The following is a 19,712-nucleotide window of genomic DNA, read 5'->3' as shown; positions in this document are numbered from 1 at the left end:
GCGCCAACGCAACGTCATTGGAATTGTATCAAGAACATTTTCCGATACCTAAAAGGAACCATTGACTTGAGACTATTCTTTCCCTACAGAGAGACAAGAGGGACCACAGATGGAACTGCAATCCCTAAAGGAAATGTTGATGGCGAAAGCGCCACTCCCTACTCCGAAATGCCAAATGACGTTTTGGTTGGTTTTGCTGATGTTGGGTACCTCTCTGACCTACATAAAGGTCGTTCCCAAACTTGTTATGTATTTACCATTGGGAACACGGCGATATCTTGGAGATCAACCAAGCAAACCCTTGTGGCTACCTCCTCGAACCACTCAGAGATCATTGCGCTACATGAGGCGGTTCGTGAGTGTATATGGTTAAGAGCTATCATTACACATATTCGAGGGACTAGTGGTTTGAGTTCTACCACTAAAGAGTCTACTTGCATTTATGAAGATAATGCAGCTTGCATCGAACAGATGAAGCCAGGATATATCAAGGGTGATAATACAAAACACATATCGCCAAAATTTTTTTAGAATCAGCAACAACAAGCTCTCCTCAAGATTCCAGTGAATCAAGTAAGGTTTGAGGAGAATGTGGCAGATTTGTTTACCAAATCATTGCCTAAGGCCACATTTGAGAAACATGTGAAAAACATGTGAAAAACATAGGAATGCGAAGACTTTCCAAGCTCCTTTGATTAAAGTATCAGGGGGAGGTGTAGACGTCAGGGGAAGTCTAACACACACATATCATCCTCAAATGTAGAAGGTGCGTTGTGCTCTTTTCCTTCGACCAAAGTGTATTTTTTTGTCCCACATGGTTTTTATTGTTACTTGGCAAGGTTTTTAGTGAGGCAACAACTGATGCACCATTTCGTCTTTGACTTGACACAAGGGTGAGTGTTAAAGGAAAAACACATTATGTGCCTTCGTCAAAGAAACTGACGAAAGAGGGAATCAAGGAATTGCAATCACATCACAATCAACATTTACTATCATTATTGTAATTAATGTTAATTGATGTTTTTATTGTAATTTTATCCCTATATAAAGGGGCTATAAAATGAAATGAGTAGACCATTTTCAAATTCTCATTTTACTTTTACAAAAACAACAACTTTTATATTTTTTAGTGTTAAGGATTATTATCAATGACTTAACTCTAATTAGCAACTAACAGGGCTCACACCTTATTTATGTGTGTGGAGAGATATGAAATAGCGAGAAGTTTCTTTCCTTTATGTTTGCAGAAATTTCTTTTTATTTATATTCTATTGAATATATTATCTTTGTTAGTTAATTTTATTTTAAAATTCATTGCCATAATTGGAAATAAATAGCATTCATGTCAGTTTGCGGTACAAATTTGACAGCTACCACCCTAGTTTGACGGCTGACATGATTACCTTCATGAATGTCATCGACCACAACGAAGCACGGATACCACCTCCTTTACCTCGACTCCTCCAGACTCCCCCTCTTCATATTATTTGACTTCATGTGGATGCAATCGATCTCAACAGACCGTTTGGCATTTCAGAAGTTAGAAAAGCTTGTATACTGCTACTGCAACATGAAGATGCGGCTGCGAGATAAACAAGCAAAGAATAATGTGGTCAATGAAAACAACTATATAGATCTACTTCATGTTGCAAGCGAGCTGCTTGATAATGGCATTGATCCACTTCATGATTGGATTATGCATGCACACCTCGATGATGAAGCTGGAAGACCTCTTCCACAAGTTGTAGAAACTGCAACTAATGCTGGAATCAACATAGAGAGAGTCTTATCTGAAGAAGTTGTTAAAAACCCAGAAGATAATTCAGATAGTGATGATGCGTGGGGTGGTACAACAACTCCAGATAGTTCTGATGATGGTGGAGAGGGTGGAAGCGGAACAGGTGGTGGAGGTGAAAGATATGACTATGGACAATCTTCTGTGGACGGAGGATTCCAATTTACCTGTGAAGGTAATTTTGATCATACCACCCAAGATGAAGACCACGGAGTGAGAACAGCTGGTCATGGTGCTCAAGAGAAGACCTAATATGGGAGGAGGACTAGAGGTGCAACTAATGATCAAAGTACCCCATCTGATGTTTCTTTAATTGCCTTAAGTTTTGACTCTATTAGTTTAGGCACAGAGCGCAGTGGGATCTCAAATGAATCTCATGAAGGCAGCAATCAATTTGGTTATGATGCTTATGAATATAATCAATATGGAGAAGTATATGATCAGTCATCCAGTTGGGTTCATCCTTATTATCCCCTTATAGGGGAAACAGTCGGCAACTCTAAAGAGATCTATAACTATCATGTTCATCACTACAATTCGCACTATATGGGTCATATGTCTTGCATTTTCGTAGACCAACGAGTGGCTTTTCAACCGCCTAGAGTCTCTTTTTGGATGTAGGTGAAGTTGACATTCATATGTATTTATATGTAGTTCTAAATTTCTAATAAATTGACTTTTTTCAAAAACGACATTTTGTTACCCTGTATCCCCTATATTTATGATATCTCCATTTTTCAAAGTACCGATATATACGAAGATACCGATATTTAAAACCTTGCCCACAGGGTTTTTATTGTTACTTGGCAAGGTTTTTAGTGAGACAACAACTCATGCACCATTTCGTCTTTGACTTGGCACAAGGGTGAGTGTTAAACGAAAAATGCATTATGTGCCTTCGTCAAAGAAACTGACGAAACAGGGAATCAAGGAATTGCAATCACATCACAATCAACATTTACTATCATTATTGTAATTAATGTTAAATAATGTTTCTATTGTAATTCTATCCCTATATAAAGGGGTTATAAAATGAAATGAGTAGACCATTTTCCAATTCTCATTTTACTTTTACAAAAACAACAACTTTTATATTTTAGGAGTAATTCCCGCATACCCAAAAATCCTTGGTATTTTTCCCAACTGCCCAACACTTTGGTATTTCACTGTTGACAAAAGACAAAGACTTACTAGGATAGTTTTAACAAACAAATGCCATTTGTATCCTATGTGGACCTTAGATTCTTCTACCGTTCTATTCAGTCAAAAGGAAACAATAAAAAACATTAAAACAAAAACAAGACTAGCCTTCAACATGCCACATTTCGCCTAACGACATCCTGTCTAAACGGCTACTCAAAGGGCGGAATCACTGCTGCTTGTCCTAATTTTTCTGTTTTAAAACTGATTCTTTTGGCTGAACAGTAAAGCTTTAGAACTTTAGCTTTCCATGGGATGCATGCATTCGAATGTTCAAACTTTGACATAGTAAACTATGCATGATAAAGATGATTACGAAATGTAAAGATATAAACATTTTATAAATTAAAGAAGTGGGTGAACATCCATCTGAATTTATTTATTCAAATATACATATAAAACTTTAAACAATCAGAGCCTCATTCTCAGGTAAACAGCAAAAGCTGTTTAGCTATCCATAAGAATGAGAACAGTTACTTACTTGTATTGAAAGCACACTACTTCACACCTGAACAGGAAAGGAAGCACACTGCTATTCTAGAGGATTTTTCTGATCTAATTTTCGAATCTTTTTTCGAATGCCTTCTAAGAGAAGCTGAAGCTCCTTATATAGGGAGCGGAACTCAAACTAGAATTCAAAATACAAAAATCTTTAGGACAACTCCGTGACTTCTGCTTTTCGTAGTGCTCCTGCTGGTGGAGGTCGGTCAGGGAAAAGCAAAAGGAAAAAGTGAAATGTTTTTCACTTAACCTTTTCTTTTTGAAAAGGAAAAAGCAAAAGTAGCTTTAGAAAAGTCTAAAGTTCTACAGTTGCTATTTTGGTGCTGATTCTTCACCTGTAGCTTCACATGTTCTCGTCCGTTTCAGAATGGTGGCCAAAGACAAAGGAGTTGTTGTCTGTCTGGGCCATGCGAGTTGTTGTTGCATTATCCTCGACGTCTGTATCAACATACATCTTGTAGTGGTTGTCATTTTCAAGCTTTTCCACCCAACGCATGCATGCCATTGTCGAGTCTATCTCTTTTTTGGTTAGAGATAGGAATATATCGCTGCTGACTACGTCAGGATGATCGTAAGCAGTGATAATTGTCTTTTCTCCTGCTGCCAGGAATGTGTTGTTGATGTCTTCAGAGATGATCTTTTTGATGTAGTCAAGAGCCATGGCCTTCATCCAGGGAATGCTAGAATTTGGTTGGCCGTTGTATGCTACACAGGCTGGTTGAAGATATCTTCTTTGAATAATTCTCACATAATGATATGGAGGAATATATTCAACTTCACCATCTGTCTTCTGGATCCATTCAGGAGGTGTGGATCTGAACTTCAGACGAAGCATACAGTTGTCTTTTCTGATGTTCTTGACCGTGTTGACAATAATGGGCGGCAAGCCTCTTAGATCATCATTAGTTTTAGTCCATAGATTATGGACAAAACCATTTTCAACAAGCCATAGCTTGTGTTCTTGAGGATGTTCACTCTGAACATTTACCAGGTATCTTCCAACATACGGTCCTGAGACGATAAACAGGGTTGGAGGAACTAGGTTTTCCGGATTGTGCCTTCCTATCAGATTATGGAATTCATACCAGTCTGATTCATTGAGTGCTATGATAGGGACCCTAGCACTTTCTGGACTTTCAAGGAAGGATAGTTTTTCTTTCCTTACAGCACTCTGCTGTGTATGAAGCTCTTCACCTTGTGGTCTACCATTCTCGTAGAGTTCTTCAGCTAATGCAAACAGAGCTGGGAACATTAATCCACTGCTTCTTTCTTGAAAGGCAAATAAGAGATTGTCCAGGATTGCCTTCTGGTGATACGCTAGTCTCCTGCCAGTTCTGAACACAGGAGTATCAAAAGTTCTTAATTCATAATTAAAAACATTTATAACTCCACTAGGAGTTGGTCTGCTTTTTGGCAAAGCAGCAGCCGTCAACGGTCTTGATGTGCCTTTACCGTCTGCCGTTTGAGACGGGCTAGCCAATCCTTTACCCTGGGATTGATCAGTTGAGGCCAAGCCTTTTGAGCTTAGCAGAAACCTTTTAAGGATTTTCTCCTTGGTTTCTTTTGGATCTTCTTCAGATTCCTGTTCTTTCCCAGTCCTTCTGCTTCTGGGATTACGACCTTCGTCGTCTTCTCTTTGGCTGAACATTGCCAGTTCTCTGGTCAATGCGTCTGGAAGATAGTTCTTGTTTCCTGCAATTAATTCAACAGTATAATCATATTGGTTAAGAAACAATTGCCAGTTGGCTAATCTTCCCCTATCAGCAGCTTTGTCAAGTTTAAAATTTTTAAAGTTCTTTACTCTAGCACAATCGGTGCGGACAGTAAAGGTTTTTCCCAGATAAGCTGGAGAATTTAAAATCGTTTTCTTGACAGCTAAAATTTCTTTTTCCCCTGTGGGATAATTCAGTTCTGCAGGGCTGAACTTGCCGCTACAAAATTTGCAGATCTTTTCAATGTTAGTTCCAGGCGCTCTCGCCAGAACAACACCGGACCAGTAATTATCACTCGCATCTGTCTGGAGGATAATTTCATCATTCTCTTCTGGTTGTTGAAGAGGAGGGAGGTTCTTGCAGAGGTTTTTTATCTGCTTCACGATCTTTTCATCATCTTCTGTGAAGTTCCATTTCCTTTTGGAACTTGTCTTGGGAGATAACATTGCTGTTAACCCTGAGATTCTAGGGATGAAATCTCTCCCATAATTTATGACACCAAGGAATCTCTCTAGACTCTTAGCATCAGGGATTTTGTCTGGGAACTTCCAGATCTTTTCAAGGATGTGAGGTTGGAGCTTTATGACTCCATTCTTGATGTTTATTCCTAGGAAATCAACTTCATCGAGGATAAAGAAGATTTTCTTCTCACCTAGGATAATTCCATGCTGGACTATGAGCTTTGTTACCTCGTGGAGGTGCTTCATGTGTTCTTCTCTGTTTTTGGAGAAGACCAGTATGTCATCTATGTAGACGACGCAGAACTCCGCTACATGCTTGAAGATGTTGTCCATCTTTCTTTGAAAGATTGAGGGAGCTTGCTTGAGACCAAAAGGCATTACTAGCCACTCGTAATGACCTTGTGGTGTTCCAAATGCAGTGAGAGGTATACTCTCAGGATGCATCTTGACCTGCCAGAAACCCGACTTTGCATCGAATTTCGAAAAGACTTTAGCTCCTCTGAGCTGGTTGATCAGGACTCTGACTTGAGCGATCTGATATCCGTCTTTGACAGTCTTCTTATTGACATCTCTATAGTCAATAACCATTCTAGCTTTTCCTCTTAGATTCTCTGCATGATTTCTCACGTAGAATGCTGGAGCATGATGAGGGCTAGTGGAAGGTTGAATTAATCTCTTTTTCAGGAGATCTTCAATATCACTTCTGAATTCTTTTTGATCTTCCTCTTTGTACTGAGGAATAGCTTTGACATGGCAGATAGCGTTCATGTCATGCAATCTTAATTCACAGACCACTGGGTCTTTTTCCCAAAACTTCTGAGGATTTGTATCCACATTCTGCTCGAGTAGTTTCTTGATTTTGTCAAGAGTGGGAGTTTGTTGAGACTCAAGCTTGTTCTGAAAGTGCTTGAGGTTGTGCTCGTGGATGAAATTAGCTTCTTCATCTTCACTAGCTTCTTCTTCTTCTTCTTCTGAAGATTCTTCAACAAGCAGTTCTTCTTGTTGTTTGATTTGGAGTATGGGTTGAAATTTGTGTTTGTAGGGGGTAAGATCACCACTATTCTGTTGCGATCTCTGATACTGAGTAGTAAAACCGGGACCGGTCACACTGAATGCATGTGGGAGGCGGTCAGCCCAGAACACCCGTTCTCCTTTTCTGAAGCCTATCGCTTCTTCATCCTGAATGAATCTTTGTTGGAGAATAAAATCATTGCCCAACAAGAAATCAGATCCTTGGCCTTCAGATTGCCAAACATTCTGGATGATAAATGTTCCTCCACCAATGGTGATATGAACATTTTTTGCTACTTTCTTCATGGTGAGATGGCTTCCATCAAATGTAACACCAGTAGCTGACTTTTTCTTGTCTTCGTTCCAGAGTTCTTCTGGAATTGCAAATCTCTTTGCAACAGTAAAACCTGATCCATTATCTACAAAAGCATGTAGATGATATTTCCTGTGATCAGGGAACTTGAGTCCGATCTCTATGTAGTTGCTGTATCTACTTGTAGAGACGACTTTCGATTGGTGAGGCTCATTTTCTTGAGCTTGTTCCGTTGGAATGAATGGTTTACATTCTTCTGGAACATTTTCCTGAGTGGGTGATTTGTCATCATCATCCCAATCTGTAGGAGTTATTTCCTTGCTGTCTGGATTACTGAACCAGGGGGAGGATCATATCTGACTTTGTAATCAAACTTGCCAGAAGGTTGGCCAAGTAGATCCCATGTGTCAGTATCCGCAGCTATCTCTTGTCTTTCTAAGAGATGAACATTTTCTGGTATTTCAACCAGTTCAATATCTTCATCGATTGTTTCTTCACCGATGATTTCTTCCTTTATTTCTGAGGAAGATGGTTGTTCCATAGCCGTTTCTTGGACTACAGTTGTCGTTTCTTGGACTACAGTTGTTGCTTCTTGGACTACAGTTGTTGCAACATTCTTTGTTTGTTCCATGGTTTCCTGGAACAGAGTTTCAACTTCTTTCGCTTTCTTCTCAGCGAAATACTCTTCATATTCTTGCTCAACCCATTGGCTGACAAGACCATTCTTGGTTTTTCTTCTTGCTTCAGCTATGAAGCATTCTTTGTGATAAGTCTTCTTAGACTCTTCGCAGAACATAGGGAGACCATTCTTCTCGTGACATAGGCAGTAGTCACAGACGAATGAACCAGGGTTGACCTGATAAGAAGACATGAAGGATTCTGTCTTGCTTTCTTCCCAGTTTTTGACTTTCAAAACGTTCATTTGTCTGGATTCGAAGTACTCTACTTCAGAATCATTCTCAGACTCTTCTGATGAACTTTCTTCTTCTTCAGACCAGGCAGAGTAGACTGACCTGTCGTCATCTTCATCATCAGAATAGGCTATTTCGTAGCCTTTCATGTTTGCTACCTCTACTATTTGCTCATATTCTTCAAAGAGAGCTTTAGTAGATCTGTTACCCTTTTCTGGGCATTCATTGGCATAGTGCCCTTCAGCTTTACACAACCAACATCTGCAAGCTTTCTTGCTAGGTTGTTTATGCTGTTGAGTATTCTTCTTTTTCTTGAAGAATTTCTTTTTTGGATCTTCATCCTGTTGCTTCTTGTGATTGGAGCTTTTCTTGAATCTCCAATTCTTTTTCTGATTACTCTTTTTGAATTTTTTCGAGTAATATTTTTCTTTTTTCTTTTTTCTGTGGAATTTGGATTCATGACATCCCCAGTTTGTGGGCATATCCAGTATTCCGTAACAGAAATTTTCAACTCCTTTGAGTTGCTTCTTGGCCATCTTAGCTCTAAGATTGGCTTTGCATTGCTCTTTCAGTAGTTGCCGGATTCTGTCGGCAATTCCTCCAACTGAAAATCTTTCAATTGGTTTTTCAGCTATGCTTTCTCTCACAGCTGTTCTCCATGGTTCAGGGAGCTTTCTGTGCAACAGATTAACTAGATCAGTATTCTCTAGTTCACCAATTGTACAGTAATATTCCTGAAATTCATTCAGGTATTCTTCGAAATATCTCATGTCACAGATCTTGAGAGCATAGATATTCGACTTTGCCGTTTCTTTGGCTTTCTCACTCAGATTTGAGAGATCTCCACAGAATTGATCGTACAGGGGTACTGCAAAATCATACGGAGACTTTGAATTTTTTATCTCTTCAAGCCAGTCTCTTCCTCTGGTAGTTTCCTTGAAAGATAGGTAGTACTTTTTTGCTACTCCAGTGAGAGTGGTTTCATAGTACACCTGCAAATCTGGTGCTTCAAATTTTCCAAGGGTCAGTGCAGAAGCCATCATCAGGCTATCTACCCATTGGTCAATGGTTTTTCTTTTGTCTAGACTCTTGTCTAGATTCAACCAGATGCCATAGTTCGTGATCGGAACTCTTGGCAGATTGTCCTCGGGGACGAATCTTTGAGAATTTCTTTCTCCTTTTTACCCGTGGGGGCTTTCTGAACTGGGAGTTTCATTTCCCTTGTTTCTTTTTTATGAAAGTTCTGGAGCTTCCTCCTTCTTCCATTTCAACATCTTGGTAAGGAAAGACTTTTCTTGTCTTTCTGCATTTGAATTCTTTCATTTCCTCGATTAGTTTTTCTAATCGTTCAGGACTTTTACAATTCTCAGCTTCTTTGTAAAGATCATAGAGCTTCTCAGCTCTGAGCATATGGACTGGTCTGCTTAGATCAGCTTCCAGATCTTCTTCTGATATTGGTTCTTCAACAGTGGGTTTTGTACCACTGACACTTGCTTCTTTGGTGCTGTAGCTTCTTCTCAGAAGATTGCTGTTTATCCTGAGGTTCTCAGGACAGACATCACTTTTTCTGTGATTGTCGAAGTTGAGGCTGATTTCTCCAGTTCTTCTACTCTCGTAGATTTTTGCTTTTGCTCTTTCCGGTTGCTTTTTTGGACCGGATAATTTCCATTCAAGAGGAAATGTTACTTCATTCCAAGTAACTTTATGGATCTGCTGTGAATGGTTCTTCTGATTGGTGAGGAATCCAGTAGTAAGACCTGGGATATTTGTAATCCGTGTCTTAGGGGCTACTGTAGTACTCATCAATTTATAGTATATCCTGTATACTATTGCTAGTTCTTGCATATCTTCTTTCATGGATATGCCATCTGTCTTGACTCTCAGTCTGAGACAATGAGCTGCATCTTTCAAGCTGGTGGTGAAGTTGGGGAAGCAATTGAAATATGCCACTTGATCACATAAAGATGCTTCGAGTGTTCCCAACAGACTAGCTTGGAAGTCTGTTAACCTGTTGTCCTGTAGCACACAGAGGACTGAACAGTTTATACCTTCTCGGGCGAGCAGATTTATGCCTACTTGGACTGCTCCAATATGCATAAATTGATATTTTTTCGCTTGTGCTCTGGCAACTTCTGCTAGAGTGATCAGTAGAAGATCAGTCTCTCCACCGGCAGTTGCTGGGTTGTAATCTCCAGTAGTTTAAAATAATGGCTGTCCATTAGATCAAACTTTCCTCTTTTGTAGATCTGTTTGAAATCTAACTTTGGGATTGAGGAATTTTTTACTTCTTGTTCAATCTCATTGAACTCAAATTCTTCGGCATTTAGAAGTTGAACTCCTTTCTTTTTTCCAAAGATGCTTAACATCTTCATTTCTCTTTTTTCCGGGTTTTCATACCGGATACTAGTCTGACTAGTAGATGGTTCCAGAAAAATCATGTTTGGAACACGATTTGTGTCTGGTTTTTCTAATGGTTTGAATCCATTAGTCTTCTTTTTTACTGTAGGCAATTTCTTGTCCTTCAGTATAGAATCCAGCGTTTTTTGCTGTTCTTTGATTTTTCTACTAACACTTGTTAGTTTTTCTTCTTCCGTTTTTGGAAGTTCTTTGATATAATCCAGTTTGTTTTCCAATCTTTCCAATTGGTGGATTATAGCAGGTATTGTTTCTAGTGTCGACTGACATCTAGATATTTCTATTAACATCTTCTGATATTTCTCATCAGAAGCTTTTAGTAGAGAATTTATTTTCTCTAGTAACAATTCGGACATTGTCCCCATTAAGGAGGGGTTCTCCTTTGAGCCTTTTACAAGCTCTGATACCAGTGATGTGCGGATCTAACCAATGCTCAAATAATTCAGAGGTTTTTGTTCCTCTTCCAGAACATATAGGAGATTTTCTATCTCTTCTTCTATTTTATAGATTCTAGTCTGAAGTCTATAAATAATATCCCAGTAATTGGGAGATTCTCTATCAAGGCTGTCCCGATAGGTTTTTAATTTTCTCAGTTTTTCTCTCTCTTTCTGCAGTTCTTTAGTAGTATGTTTGCATATAGCAACAAGCTCAAGTCTGTCTACAATTGAAATTATGAATAGTAAATTGTACTGTTTACCTTTCGAATTAGAGGATGACTGTCAGCTTCATACATATATTCAAATGAAACAAACTCTGATGGGCCCACCACGTTTCTAAAACAACATATATAGATTTATGAAAGAGACATATGCAGATGCAGACTCTAACAGACCAAAACAACAAAGGGGTACTAATGGTAGAGATTTTGAAAAGACGGGTAGGTAGGAAAGAAAGTGAGAAAAAGTTGTGTAAAAGAGAACAAAAATAATACACTGGGGTGTATGAGAAGTATTTTCCCAAATTTGGGGTGTATGAGCATTATCCCTATATTTTATAGTGTTAAGGATTATTATCAATGACTTATCTCTAATTAGTAACTAGCAAGGCCCACACCTTATATGTGTGGAGAGATGAAATAGCGAGAAGTTTCTTTCCTCCATGTTTGCAGGAATTTATTTATTTATTTTATTTTTTATATTCTATTGAATATACTTTATTTTAAAATTCATTGCCATAATTGGAAATGTATGCTATTTATGTCTAGAAAGCGTAACTTCAGTCGGCGGTACAAATTTATCAAGCCACCACCGTAGTTTGACGGTTGACATATTTTTGTGGAGAACTAACTCATGAAGATGTCATCGACCACACGGAAGCACACATACCACCTCGTTTACCACGACTCCCCCTCTTCATATTATTTGACTTCATGTGGATGCAATCGATCTCGACGGACCTTGATGATGAGATTTGAAGGTTGAAGGTTGATTTTGTCTCTCAGCTCATCCAAACTCTACAGCATCCCACTGAGACCCGGAACAAACCAAGTCAGGTAGCTTAATTATCTCCTTCTAGTTCTTCATTTCTGAATACCTTCATCCCCATTTTGTTTATGATCAAAGATGTAGGTGATCTTTATTTTCTTTGATTTGGATCCTCATTTAAAGATGTGGGTTACTCTGATTTAGGAGCTTTTGTCCTTTGAGAAAGAATGTTTCACCGGAAACAATACTTGAAGTGCTGCTTTACCTTCCATTTTGTTTAGTTATGGTTTTCATGTCTTTAGCACCGTGAAAGGTGACGTGGAAGTTCTGCATCAATAGATAAGTTGATGCTGTTGAATGGTTAGTTGGTATGTTTGGAGCTTGCTCTTGTCCCACATATAGTGATGGTGATGGACACAGTTGCTCTTGTCCAAAGCAGTGTACGAATTGGAAAATTTACCGACTTTTAGGGCATATTACAGAGTCAACATTCTTTGTTGTTTTCTTTCCATTGCACCTACCTTCAAGTTTTGTATATCAGTCCAATACTTATCTTATTGCTGTGCTAGTTTCTTTCCTGATATTGCTCTTTGTGCAGCTATTGTAGCTAATCTCAACGCGAAGAGGTGTATAGTTTGCGTGATTGATCATTATACAAGTCCAGATTCCTGAAGGACCGAATTCTCAGATAAAAACGTTTGTGGTTCTGCCTGATTGTGAAATTGATGGAGGGTGCGATTAGGTGTTCCGCCAACTATGTTCCTCTTTCTCCGATCAGCTTCTTGGAGCGCTCAGCCATAGTCTACAGAGACAGACCCTCTGTTGTGTATGGAGACATCGTCTACACTTGGAGACAGACACTTGAACGATGCACCAGACTTGCTTCTGCTCTTGCCCAACTTGGAATTTCTCGAGGCGATGTGGTAAGAAACTGAGAACTTTAGATGTTTTTTTTCTCTGTTTGTTGCCATTATTGACTACTTCGCAATTGGATGTTATTGTTTTTCTAAGTTCCGAGTTCGGAAGTGTTGGCTTATCTCTGAATACTATGTAGTTGTACTCCTACTAAGAGATTGGATTAGATTTCTTTTTTTGACTCTACTTCTTTGGGAAACTATTTGAACTTGCGAAACATCCCAATCAGACATTTACACAGTGATCAAGAGGAGGCTGGTTGTGATTGGCAAGTTGCTGGTTTTGTGTCTTCCACATGATTTTTTTTTGTTTTTGCTTTTGGCTAAAGTCATTCGCATAGGATTGGAAGTTGAATACCATCATCAAGAACAAACAAAGAGGTGGAGACATGAACCAAAACCCCTCAACCAAAAACAAATAGCATAAAGCCAAATGTGCAAAAAGCCATAAGGCAAATACAAAGTAATGACATGAAGCTTGAAAGATGTAAAGCATGCTTAGATCAAAGGTTCAGTCTTACAGTTTGCGTCCTACTTTGGATAGGATAGTGGCTTGTCAAGAGCTTAGATTAGATAGTTTTTCCTTTGTTTATCTCTTTTCTGTTCCTGTTTTTTTTGGAGAATGCTACAACTTGTGCACATCTCGTTCGTAAATTATCAGAGTTTTAAAGAAAAGGCTGGTTGTGATTGGTAGGTTCCTGGTCTTGTTCTTCGCATACGATTGAACTTTGAAGAGCATGATCACTTTTAGTCTTGTGCTACTCATTGCTTTAAGCTAATGACTTTGCATCTGTATCACCATGTTCAGCCTAATTCGAATAGATGCAGCTGAAGTATTTGTCTTTTAAAGTTTCTCCTTAAGGAGTGTTTGACTAAGTCACACTCAAAATTCTTACTCATAAATGTTGAGCCCTACAGTTGAACATTCAGTTCCAAGTTGTTTGTTTGGTAGTGAGATTCCATATTCAAATGGTCATCTTTCTGTGTTTTATAAAAAGGACTACAGCTAAATGAATCTATATGCAAGTTCTCCATTATGACTTACTTATACATGGCCATAATGCAAAGTTCCTTTGTCCTGATTTTCTTTAATGATTATTATTTCTCAAGTGGTCAAGGGATTGAGATATGAATCCTAAAAACTGTTGTCACTTTTTCTTTCCTACACTTTAGTCCTCTTTGCCATATTCTTGAAGCCCCAATGCACATATTTGTACTTGAATAGTGATATCCCTGTTCACCTGTGCCTTGAAAAAGCTTTTTGTTGATTTTCACAGGTTGCTGCACTGGCGCCAAATATTCCAGCAATGTATGAGGTCCATTTTGGTGTTCCAATGGCCGGGGCAGTTTTGTGTACACTTAACGTACGTCATGATTCAAAAATGGTTTCAGTATTAATGAAGCATTCAGAAGCCAAAATCATTTTTGTAGACTACCAATTTATCCATGTTGCGAAGGGAGCATTTGATATCTTATCCAAGACTGGAACCAAGGTCCCCCTTCTAGTTTTAATTCCAGAGAGTGATCAATCATCTCCTGACTTCTGCAATCCCCCTTCTGCATACATAGAATATGAGAGACTCTTAGGAAAGGGAAATCTTGGTTTTGAGATCCTACGACCAAAAGACGAATGGGATGCAATTTCGCTCAACTACACTTCAGGCACTACTTCAAGCCCAAAAGGTGTCATTTATAGCCATAGAGGTGCGTATCTCAATTCTCTGGCAGGAGTTATTCTCAATGAGATGGTATCAATGCCTGTATATTTGTGGTGTGTTCCCATGTTTCATTGCAATGGATGGTGCCTCACTTGGGCTGTAGCTGCTCAAGGTGGCACTAATGTCTGCCAAAGAAATGTGACTGCAAAAGGAATTTTCACCAGTATATCTCAGCATCGGGTGACCCACATGGGTGGTGCACCTACTGTCTTAAACATGATTGTAAATGCACCTGAAAATGATCGGAGGCCACTTCCAGGCAAGGTAGTGGTCATGACCGGGGCTGCACCACCACCATCCCAGGTACTGTTCAAAATGGAAGAGCTAGGGTTCAGTGTAACACATGCATATGGTTTGACAGAGACTTATGGTCCTGGGACAGTTTGCGCTTGGAAACCTGAATGGGATTCCCTACCTCGAGATGAACAAGCAAAAATCAAGTCACGACAAGGGTTGCAACATATTGGATTGGAGGAACTTGATGTTAAAGATCCGGTCACGATGAAGAGTGTTCCATCTGATGCAAAAACCATGGGTGAGGTTATGTTCAGGGGCAACACTGTTATGAATGGATATTTGAAAGATCATAAATCAACACAGGATGCATTTGAAGGTGGATGGTTTCGCAGTGGGGACTTGGCGGTCAGACACCCAGATGGTTACATAGAGCTAAAGGATCGTTCCAAGGATATGATAATTTCCGGTGGAGAAAACATTAGCACAATTGAGGTGGAATCAGTGCTTTTCAGGCATCCAGATGTTCTTGAGGCAGCTATTGTGGGAAGGCCTGATGAATATTGGGGGGAGACACCCTGTGCTTTTGTGAAATTGAAGGATGGTTGTAATGCTAGTGCAGAGGATATCATTAAGTTCTGTAGGGATCGGTTACCCCACTACATGGCTCCTCGAACTGTTATATTCGAAGATTTGCCAAAGACTTCAACTGGGAAGGTGCAGAAGTATGTACTGAGAGAGAAAGCTAAGGCCATGGGAAGTCCCTCCAAGACCAGCATCAGCAAACTGTAAAGCTTAGTCTTGTATGTTGGTGATCTCATGTCAATTCATATCAATTCAAGTTGTGAAATTGTAGCATTTACAATTTCCCCTTGTTTTGGAACTATCTAATCATGTGAAGTCGGTACTGGGAATACAGTAGGCAGCTGTGAAATTCCATTCATTGTACCATGATACCATCAAGTCAGTGAACCTGTTGAAAGAAATAAGTAGCAGCTGATCAGCCCCATTCACATATATACAATTGTTTTCCTCCATGCTTCTTTTGTTGTTTCAGTAACTGTTTCAGTAATTTGGTTAGCTCGTGGTTTGGAATAAGCAATCTGGTCTTTCAAGATTCAATTGGATCGTGATCAGAAGAAGTAGAAGACTTCATTTTGGTAGAAAATAAACAAATAGTAATTCTTCAAAACCCATTGGAATGAGCATCCAGTGGGCTCGTGTCAAACCACACACATCTTATGTCAACTCATAGATGTGTTTCAAGAGACACAGTGTACAACTCATAGATGTGTTTCAAGAGCTAGACCTTCCATCTGCTGTGTCTTAAGCTCACTGACAACAAAGAATTTTGTCCCTGCAAAAGTGAATCGGTCTTAATAAAACAGCATAACTTTTCAATTCAAAGCATTCTTGTTTACAAGGATAAACTGAACAGTCATAGGAAACAAAAGGCAACCAGCAATCCTCTTAAAAGAGAGCCCCCCTCCATGCCAGAGGCAAGGATGCCAAGCCTAAAATAACATATACAAGTAACCTGTAAAAGGAAATGCAAAGCATATAAAACAGAACTGTTTTAAGGAAAAGAGAATTGTAGAGAGAATTGGGGGAATAGTTGTATATTTTATTGATAATAGGAGCTCCTATATATAGGGAGTATAAGTACATAATCATTGAGTACAAGGAATCCTATTCTAAACATAATTAGGAATCTAGAACTTTCTCTCCTATTGCAACTATAGAAAGTAATTCTAGTTTGGTAAGGCACACATAATCCTGATATCTTTCAACACTCCCCCTTGCGCCGTCCAAACATGATGTCATCATGACACCATGGTGCTTCAAATGTTGCCTCGTTAAAAACCTTGCTCAAGTAATAAAAATCCTGTGGGACAAAAACAACATCGAGGAGGAGAAAAAGAGTACAACACACCTTCACTCTTCGAGATCAAACATGTAGACATCAAGCCTCCCCCTGATGTCGAGATCTCCCCCTGATTGCTACAATCATGAGAACTCGGATAAATTCCTCATTCCGATACTCTTCACATGTTTCTCAAAAGTGGATTTAGGTAACGACTTAGGGAATAAGTCCGCTACATTATCCTCTAATCGGATTTGATTCACTTCAATCTTTGAAAGTGTTTGTTGTTGCTGATTGTAAAAGAATTTAGGCGATATATGCTTGGTGTTGTCACCCTTGATGAAACCTTGCTTCATTTGTTCAATGCAGCTACAAGCTGCATTATCCTCATAAATGTATGTAGGTTCATTTGTGGTAGACTTCAAACCGCAAGTTCTTCGAATGTATGCAACTATGGATCTCAACCATATGTATTCATGAATTGCTTTATGAGGAGCAATAATCTTTGCATGATTCAAAGAAGTAGCAACAAGGGTCTACTTTGTAGATCTCCAAGATATCGCCATGCTTCCCATGGTAAAGACATAACCAGTTTGGGAACGACCTTTGTGATGGTCAGATAGATACCTTGCATCAGCAAAACCCATCAAAATATCACCATCATTTTGATGGAGGGAGGGAGGACACCAGCTACCCTTGGTGGCAGCGGCGGTGACGACGACCTTCGGGCTTATGGAGTCCGATTTCATCTTGTCGTCCATTCTTTTCTCTCTGTAGGGATGGAACAAGCCCATATCTATTGTACCCTTTAAGTATAGAAAGATTGTCTTTACACTAGTCCAAATGGCGTTGCGTTGGCGCATGGCTACATCTAGCCAACAAGTTCGCAACAAATGAGGTGTCCGGTATTGTATTGTGTAAAGTACAATAATGCGCCTATTGTACTTAGATAGGGCACATCTGCCAATTAACATGCCTTCGTCATCATCCCTGGGATGAAATGGATCCCTCTTAGGGTCAAGACTATGGACGACCATAAGAGTGCTTTACCTACTTGACTTTATCAAAATGCCTAAGCATCCATTGATACTGTATTTAAGTTTCAAACTAAGACAAAACCGTGTTCTCCCAAGGTCCTTCATCTCAAACTCAGATTTCAGGTGCTCAGCGGTTTCTCTTAACTCATCAAGGATTCTAATTATGTTCATCAACATAAATCGCGAAAATTGCAAATCTGGAACTTGTCATGGAAACGCATGGGCATAGTTCATCATATCCCTTCTTAATCAAGTAGTCACTTTAGTGAGCGTTTCAACCTCATTGTGAACGCGCTCCGTGGTCTAGAGCCACTTGTCATGTATATTTTTGTATCTAGATCCCCATAAAGATACGTAATGATCACATTCGTAAGCTGCATATTCAGTTATTTGGAAACTATCAAACTGAAAAGGTAGTGGAATGCAATGACATCCATTACTGGAGAGTATGTCTCCTCGTAGTCGATTCCAGGGCGTTGTGAGAAGCCTTGCGCTATAAGGTGAGTCTATAATCTCTTTTTTCTCATCTCACTTTCTAACGAAGACCTATTTATGTCAACAGGTTTTATGTTTAGGAGGTGTTGGCATCTCAGACCCAAAATCCTTCCTCTTCGTTATTGAATCCAATTCAACCTGGATAACATCTTTCCATTTAGGCCAATTTTCTTTACGTTGGCATTCTTCAATGGAGTAGATGTCATTGGTTTCAATAATCCCACATCCTCATGCATACTAGTGTAGTTTGTAGAGATCTCTATATTCTCAGGAATTGGTACTAACATTGAGGCATCCCCCAATGATGTCTCTTGGACATAACCATACTCTAAAATATTCTCATGAGACGGATTTTGAGTATTAATGATCAATGGATCATGTTGTGCCAAACTTGCTCTCTTCCTAGGGTAAGGATCCATTGAACCTATGGGTCTCCTACGCTCTCTAGTGGAACCCACAACCTGTGATGCCATTAATATGCCACCTTGTGGCGTCACCATGCCACCATCCATGGTGGCTGCGCCGTGCCCATCTCTTCTGGGTAGCGTCATGTCCTCTTGAGGGGACATCAATTCTTGCAAGTATGTTTGCAGCAGGTATATGTGATCTCGTCACTTTTAAGGGATCGAGATGAGACATAGTGGGGATAGACCACAACAATTTCTGTCGTTCATGTTGAACGTTGACGTTCTAATAATTCCCTAACGACGGGAAGACTATCTCATCAAAGTGACAATCTGCAAATCTAGCGGTAAAGAGATCGCCTGTCACGGGTTCTACATAGCGGACTTATAGTTGGAGATTTATATCCAACACAAATATGTAGGCATTCATTGCTAATGACCTATTTTGATGCGCTGTGGCGGTGGGATTAGCACATAAACCGTGTACTCAAATATGCGTAAGTACGAGATAGCAGTCTCTCACCCTGTCACTAGCTGTAACGCAAAGAAAGGTGAGTGGCGGTGGGTCGTAGATGATTTATCATACCTACATGCGATATTGCATAACCCCAAGCGGAAACATTGGTGTGCATTACCAATGTTCGGGCTACCATCGTAGTAGTTTAATGTTGTCTTTCCGCGAGATCATTTGGGTGTATACATAGGAATATGATGCAAACATCAATCCTCAATGATATGTAATAGTCATCGAAAGTCTTCGATGAAAAACTCTCCAGCATTATCAAGTCAAATTGACTAGACGTGATGATCCATGTAGTGAGCTCGTAGCCATATGATCTGGGCCAGGAGTTTATCATAAGTAACATTATAAGTATACAATAGCGCAACATGTGACCAATGTGTCTGCGCATCAACCAACACCATGAAACATTATAGAAAGTGATTTTCATTACCTTTGTTTATACAACTATACAGCTTATATAGCAGTAGATATGCTGCTATTACATAGAGAGAATAAAGTGCATTTACAACAAATATAAAACGGATCCTAAACTGATGCTATCACAGTAATTACACAGCAAAGCAGAAACGGTAGTCTAGGTTATGGCTTGATTGTATGCAATGATTTAGGCTCTCTAACATCCCCCCTCAAACTTGACGGTCCTGGATGGACAAGTTTGTGAGTATGAAGAGCATGACGGTGCTTGTGAAGTGGTTTGGTAAGAAGATCGGCTGGCTGATCAATGGATGGTATAAAGCAAACACGATGACTACCACGAGCCACCTTCTCACGAACATAGTG

At 39.5% G+C, this 19,712-nt stretch overlaps 1 protein-coding gene across 1 annotated transcript; it reads left to right on the top strand.

Moving 5' to 3' along the window:
* Positions 1 to 11,582: 11,582 nt before the first annotated feature.
* On the top strand, positions 11,583 to 15,646 carry LOC112172502 (probable acyl-activating enzyme 1, peroxisomal). The gene is made up of 3 exons (XM_024309870.2): positions 11,583 to 11,811; positions 12,342 to 12,666; positions 13,935 to 15,646. The coding sequence occupies exons 2-3, from the start codon at positions 12,469 to 12,471 to the stop codon at positions 15,399 to 15,401; spliced, it is 1,665 nt and encodes a 554-aa protein (XP_024165638.1). The 5' UTR covers positions 11,583 to 11,811; positions 12,342 to 12,468; the 3' UTR covers positions 15,402 to 15,646.
* The last annotated feature ends 4,066 nt before the right edge of the window (positions 15,647 to 19,712 follow it).

This window comes from Rosa chinensis, chromosome 6, assembly GCF_002994745.2.
Source record: "Rosa chinensis cultivar Old Blush chromosome 6, RchiOBHm-V2, whole genome shotgun sequence".
In the NCBI taxonomy this organism is placed as follows: domain Eukaryota; kingdom Viridiplantae; phylum Streptophyta; class Magnoliopsida; order Rosales; family Rosaceae; genus Rosa; species Rosa chinensis.
This window is presented reverse-complemented; position numbering and strand designations above follow the sequence as displayed.